The 7,111-nt window shown below is 37.6% G+C and overlaps 1 protein-coding gene across 1 annotated transcript; it reads right to left on the bottom strand.

The window, feature by feature from the left end:
* Positions 1-421: 421 nt before the first annotated feature.
* On the bottom strand, positions 422-3,865 carry LOC143470602 (uncharacterized). Its single transcript, XM_076968845.1, has 2 exons — positions 2,753-3,865; positions 422-1,614 (listed from the first exon to the last, which is right to left on the bottom strand). The coding sequence occupies exons 1-2, from the start codon at positions 2,940-2,942 to the stop codon at positions 791-793; spliced, it is 1,014 nt and encodes a 337-aa protein (XP_076824960.1). The 5' UTR covers positions 2,943-3,865; the 3' UTR covers positions 422-790.
* Positions 3,866-7,111: the final 3,246 nt, after the last annotated feature.

Raw genomic sequence — 7,111 nt, 5'->3', positions numbered from 1 at the left:
GCGAACCGCCATAACATTTGGTATTGTAAGTCCTCCCTTTAATGGAAACTTATCGTTCAAATAGGCTATTCATTCGATCACAACAATATTGACTTGCCACAGTTCATGGGAAAATTTGGATAACAAGCATATAGAACAGAGCTCGACCTTATTGTCCTTTTACGTCATTGGGGGCGATTGTTTATGTGGGAGGTGTGCTGTAGTGCTATAGCTTCTGTTCAAAGGGCGTTTTAAATCAATATTTTGTTAATTCTCAGCATATACAAGATTTTTTAGTTTAGTGGTGTCATTCTTCGACTTATTTACACCCAAGAAAAGGCATGAAAGAAAACTTACTATTGTAGTGTTATTAAATGTGTAATTGATTGATTGTTTTCTATTTTTACGAATATACTCGTTGACGTCACAATAACACTTGACGGACAAGACTACAAGTTTTATTTGGAAGATTTTGCGTTGCAAAATGCTCAGTCAGCTAGGGATACCGACACAGTTAGATGGTTTCACACAAATAAAAAAGGTTTGCTGTAGTAGGTCTATAAAGACTCTAAACATTACCAAAATATAGGTAAAAACACTTTGAAGAAGCAGTTACGTTACTTTTATCAACACCGCTACCATGCTAACAAAGAATATCATACAAACGTTCAAACATTTGTCATTTAAAAATAAATATTGTATTTGATACAAACTGCTACAAAAATAAACGCTTAAAAAACAACATGCACCAAAAATAATCATAAAGTTGCATATATCTTAAAGATAAATAGAGATAATGAACCACACCGAGTCATGCGGGGCATGCTTGAGAGACAGATCGCACACCGCACCTTTCATTTTTCTTTGCAACAGAATCTTGTGATTTTATTCCTGTGACAAAGGGGAAGAGCCGCTGTTTCCAGTCGGCATTCGAGCAAATTAACGCGATGAGATTGATGGCCAAGTTACAACCGTACACCGTGTGCCTGATGTAAGTCAACGACTCGTTATTGGCGATCGCGTAAATCGAGTTAAGAACATCCGACACTATGCAAATTGACGCAGTGACGAACGCTCGCTTGATTGCTGGCATCACTAATTTAGAGTCAAAGCCGTGATGGAGTGTGTTTCGTCTGTGCATTATCAACGGATAAACAAAGAGCCCTAACAGAGTGACTTGGAACACGACAGTGCTCGTAACCAGCAAGCCCCATTTGACGACTGTGTGACCCGGGTCCGGAAGCTTGACGCATCCCACCTCCTCAGTGATGTAAGGTGGTGATGTGAGAAAGGTCACGGAGTTCACGACGAACATAACTCCCAATATGATCACAGTTAGCTTGCTGATAATCCGCACGGAACGGCTGGAACCTCTTTTTATAACGGGGTGACGGTAGAAAATGGAGTAAACCCGGAACCAAAGCGCAAAGTAAACGCACGTTAGGATGATGATTGCACTAATGGTAGTAATCCGATGATTGATGACGCAATACGGCTCCTCCTGGACGTATATCAGCGGGATCTCCATAACGATGTAGAGTAGGTAGAAACATGACACAACCCAGATTAGTATATTAACCAACTTTGTTCCCTTGACAACGATCGAGCTAGTGTTTTCTTGTCTATCTGATGAATCTGCAAATAAATGTATAGCCTTGATTTATGCGGTAGCTTGGTAATAATTGAGTACATTTCAAGATATTTTATGGCCTGGTCGTAGTGGTTAAGGCGCTCGCATGGCAATCGTCAGATGCAAGTGGAATCCTACGCTGTGGACATTTCGAAAAAACCCTCTCAAAACCACCTAGGTTGATAGCATGGGTTGGTGTTTTATCGAAGGCAAAAGGCGGTCGAGAGACGAGCTATTCTCTTCTCATTAGTGCCTTTGGAATAAGAGATTGAGAACCTAAACTTCTCATCCCCCGGTGCTTGATGGCGTCGAGTATTGGACTCACCTTTTCGACACATTTTGTAGTCACTGGCCAATTCTCCCATTGTTACGACTTGTGGGTACTGTGTGATAAAGACTGAGAAACTGTAACTTGATAGCGACAGTCATAACCCACGTCATTTCTATGTTTAGAGTCTAATTGCTTTTGTATAAAGTTGCCATTTGTCTGGTTTGAAAATGTTGGTTTTGGTTTTCGTCATTAGGCTACAGTTGAAACCCAAACGAATTGAACGAATTACCTCAAATGCTTTGAACGTCATAGTACTTCTCTTGTTAGGACTACTGTAGCCTAATGTATTCGACCATAAAAACGGGATTCTCAAAACAATGAAAGAAACGTTTTAGCTGATGCGTTTATAGTGGGTGACGGTCTATCAGCAGAGGTCTTAACCTTTTTCCTCTCATTTACCCATACGCAAGTGTTCTACAGCAAGTTTACTCCCACAAAAAAGACATTTTTGCCGATTGTTTTAACCTTTCAACATTACATATTAATGATATTACACGTTTAAGAGTAGGCCTATATAAATTCGATAAAAAATGGAAACGTTTAAATGAAAGCTAATTTGATTGTTGTCTCGTTCACCAGCAGACTAATAACAAAATCCAACCACTCTAATTTATTTTTATCAAATTGAGATTATATTTTAAAAATTTTATATTTGCAACTATATTAAATTAGTAGCTTAAACTAACCCCTTGGATAGATGAAATTTACCCCAGGTCAAAAACTACTGACCTATTCTGAGCAACATCCACAAATAGGTATAAATAAAAACAAGGAAAACGACTGTTTTAGGCTTTCCCTTGTCAACAACTCACTTTTGGATGAGCAAGGTGTGTTTAGCCATGCGTGTCGCGAAGTCACAATAACAAGGTAACTGCCAACAACAGCCATTGAGACAGAAAATATGAAAGAAGTCAATCTCTGTGATTCGACTTTCTCCAAGTCCCAATCCTGGCCACCACTGCTCGTATTCTCCATTGATGTTGTGTTCGCGTCTTCATTCATTTCTACAACTGGTTATAACAATGCTCTGAGTGCTATATCTTTTCTGTTAAATCTCGCCTACTTGTGAACTTAGATGAGCATACGTTTGCTTTTCAGTCTGTTTAAAGAAATAAAATTCATATTTTACTGGTGGCAACGTTTACAATCAGAGTAGCAAAAACAAAAGCTGTTTTAATTTGATATTTTATAGTTTATTTGGAACATTTTGAAGTTAAAAATACTCTTTTCTGCCCCTTATAAAACTGTACTTCTTGCCTGAACCATTATAACAAAATTTCGGCTTTCATGAATAACCCCTTTCTTGCGAGAGCAGCAGTTTGAAATTATTTTCAGCTGCTAACAATTATCACCTTCCTAGTGGTCCTTGCTTTCACACCATGAGCGGCCTCAAAGGAACTTTTTTGCTTTTCTGAACTGGTCGGATGGACTCTTGTAACTAAGTAAACAAGCCATACCTGGATGCGTCAGTCTCAGCATACGGCCATTTGCGTTTTCAAAACGCAGGGCTTCGTCTGCGCCTTCACTTGTTGAGCGAAGTTATTTATTATGATCCATGGACTTTCTGTAGTGTTCCTTGTTTGCGTAATTTCCCTTTACGACAAAACGTCACTCGATTTGCTACTTTTGATGAATGGCCGAGTTGAGTGTTACCCATAACGCTTACAGCCCAGCAATTTGTGGGACGTAGCTTAAGTATCTAACAGCACTTCCTCTTTCTGCGACTAAATTCTTAGGTCATTAAATTTCATTTTACAGCTGAACGTTACTATATACCCGAATCTTCTGGCACAATATAAGCGACTGTAGAAAATTGATACGTAACTTTGTGCTTTCTAATAGTTAGTAAGTATCACGACTAGTGCTCATTCAGGAGAAGGAGCCATTTTCGACCCGGTTGTGTGTATTGAAATGATGGCGTAATATCCGTCCATCCATTTATAATAATACTCTGCCTTTTTCAATTTCCGTTAAAAACATTTTGGTTTGAAGCAACCACAGAAGTGCCAATGCTTTTGGTTGTTTTTTTTCTGTTTCTTGCATCACATGCACATTAGTGCCTGCTTATGACTCACAGCACGGGTATTGACTGCAGATCCAAGACATGTTTTTCTTCCAAATGACTCCATGAATACGTGATGGAACTGACGTTGAAAAGTTTTATTACCCTGAGCGTACGTGCACCCTTCGTTGCGGATCGGCATTCTTAATCTTGTACGTGCCTCAACGTTATTTTTTGTCGGTCTCGGTTGAGCGGTTTCTTGTACATTATATTTTATGAAATTTTGCAACTTGTGGTTGGGGTGGGTATTTCCAACTTTGGGCCAATTTAGGAAATACGCTTGGGTTGGCGCTGGCAAAAAACGTATCAAGCGCGTACCGTTAATCCAATTAATATATTTGTAACAGGACAAATATGTATTGAGAAACGGTTTATTGCAATGTGTTTCAAAACCTAAAGATATTCTTATATAACAGGGGTGGCCAAACTGCGGCTCTGTGAGCCTTTGGTTGCGGTCTTTAATGAATTCCAGTAGCATTGATGAATTAGACATGCATTTTCACGATCTAGAAGAGTTGTTTGATCAGATTATGAAACAATGCGTTCTACCACAACGTAGTAACAATGGATTCATTGTTAGCAATAATCAAATTACACTCCGAAAAGTACATTATTGTACAGAAGTGTGCTAACTTGTACACTGTAGTTAAGTAAACTGCCAGATTGAAGCTGTAAGTCAGGGCTGACCTAGTTTTAAGTCTTGGTTACAGTTATACTAATAATTGCAAAAAGAGTTGGTGAAGCCCAGGTGGAGACTCATAGTATCACCACGCAGCACTAATGTTAATCAATAGCTACACTTCGTTGTGAGTGAATAAATTCGTGTTTTTTATTGTGTTTGTGTTGTGGCTCTTTTAAAACTGGATTTTGTTATATGCGGCTCGAGCATGAAGCAGGTCTGGCCACCCCTGTTATATAACTTCCTGTACTCACATCAAAACCCACTCGCTCATGCTAAAAGTATAGACCTCACAGGAAAATTCGAATACAGACAAAACAGTTTCGAAAAGGACTTTTCCCGTAAGTTCATATGTTTTCGTGGTCAAAAACGTATCTTTTCATAACATTTACCTTTCACCGATACATCGGTTTCAGTTAAGTATAAACATTTTCGATTGTTGAATCATTTAAAAAAATTTAACTACTGCATACCAATCAAAACTCAGTCGATTGAAATTCCCCAATGTTGATTGAAACTTGCTGGAAAGCTAGCCATTGACAAGAACTGATACATCATATTAAAGCCTGCTGGTAAGTTAGTTATAACTCAATAAAATAATAATGTTAATTAAATGTTATTTACAGTCTTACATTGATACTCGAGGACTTGTCAAAAGGAATAAAACAATAAAAAGTTAAAAGTCACTGGTTTCCAAGAACAATATGGCTATTTTCATTGTCCGATTTCTTGAGATAAATTAACTGCAACATGCACAAGTCCTATATCTTTGTTATGTGTTATTAAAATATGTTATGTACATAATGAAGAACTATTTTTTATCCTTTATTGGTGTTTTGTGGGCTGCCTGTCCTGCTCAAACCGGTAACGAAAAGACAATCAAAACAACCCAATTGCATTTAACGCCAATTAAAGCGAAGGGTAATGCAAGTGTTTCTAATACATGTCAGACGGCGGGTCGAAAGATTAGGAAATTAGATAACGATGTCATTTCAAGTGTTTAAAATATGTTTTCATAAGGTGTATTAGCTTGAAATATCAAACGCGTCGAGCAAGAAATCCCGTACATTGAGTATGCGGCAGTAAAGCTAACATAATTACTTGCTGGAAAAGTGGAAAATACTTCATCATAAAAATATTTTCATAACCTCAGATGAGAAATCGTTCGTCGGATAAAAACTGTTCAGTTTTCGCTGCCGCTGTACTCTGCTTGTTCCGATTCAACCCGTACTGTGTGGTATCGCATTGATAGCGATACTGCGTTGACTTTTACTCAAATCCTCTGTTGCAGCATGCTGTAAGCAAAGGGCTTTTAAGCTTGTGTTCCTAAATATGCTGTTATTCCAAGCAGTATTGGGTCGTTTTTGTCAACTTTTGTCCACGTTACGTAGGTTACTTACCTACAGTATACCCAGAAAAGCCGACGGCACACGAAGTTTAGAGTGATGTAACTCTTTGATAGCGCTACCGCATTTAAAGTCTTACTGAATTAAGGAAAGAATTCATTGTTTCAATTCATATTTGTTCGATTCAATTCATCATTGTATCGAAAAATTACAAATATGTTTCTTGTAGCTTTGTAAATTTTTTAATTTGTCTATTCCATCGAAAATTTCAATGATCAAGAACCTTTTCTTTACAGTACTTGACTTGAACTCGTCCGTCTTCATCGATTTGCCATAAATATAACAAAAACGCATGCAATCGGGAACTGTTTTATTGTAAAGAGCTTTGAACGCACGATTTTTCCTGTGCAATACTGTAGTGCTACAGCCAAGATTTAAGGCCATTTTAGAAAAGGAACAACAGCAGCCTGTATCTAATCTGTGGAATGCTTCTGTAAGGCTAAATTCTACTGGTCGATTTTTTTTCTTTTCTTACGATACGGAGGCTCATTAAAACTGCGTTCAGACGTGGTCAGTAAAGTCGATAGTGAAAAGACGCAATATGTGGATTGTGGAACACTATATATAGTTTATAAAATTGCAAAGACCTTACAACGTGCTTTAATGAACAGATAAAAACTTTTCTTTATACTTTAAAGTGAAACCAATTCTTGGCGCAACTTTTTTGCGATAAAACTAATTTAGTGGTGCCATTTTTACGCGGTTCTTTATTCGTTCTACCTATACTCCTATAGGCTAACATGCAGTAAATGAAAAAACAAATATGGATAAAACAAAAAGATTTTGACTTATTTTATTAATGTTAAAACGAAGACATTTATCCGCAAAATATTGAATGAGTATGACAGCGTTTCCTTGGCGCAATATTTCAGAAGGGAACTTCTTTTCTAGAGGCACTTTTTAGAAGGCTTGTTATTTCTTCTACATACAGTACATTTTGTTTACAATAGCATTGGTAAATTAGTAGCAATGTTATCGTATTGTTAGATCTTTACTGAAACAAGAACGTTGTGTGAGCTCTACT

The sequence above is a fragment of the Clavelina lepadiformis genome, chromosome 9 (genome assembly GCF_947623445.1).
Source record: "Clavelina lepadiformis chromosome 9, kaClaLepa1.1, whole genome shotgun sequence".
NCBI classification, from domain to species: domain Eukaryota; kingdom Metazoa; phylum Chordata; class Ascidiacea; order Aplousobranchia; family Clavelinidae; genus Clavelina; species Clavelina lepadiformis.
Note: the sequence above shows the minus strand (reverse complement) of the source record. Positions and strands in the feature narration are given on the sequence as shown.

What these genes read in the sequence shown, in the direction of transcription:
- LOC143470602 (XM_076968845.1), bottom strand. Translation starts at nt 2,942, where the DNA reads ATGAATGAAGACGCGAACACAACATCAATGGAGAATACGAGCAGTGGT. An exon ending in CACACCTTGCTCATCCAAAA is followed by an intron (nt 1,615 to 2,752) that starts GTGAGTTGTTGA and finishes ATTTATTTGCAG; the next exon opens with ATTCATCAGATAGACAAGAA.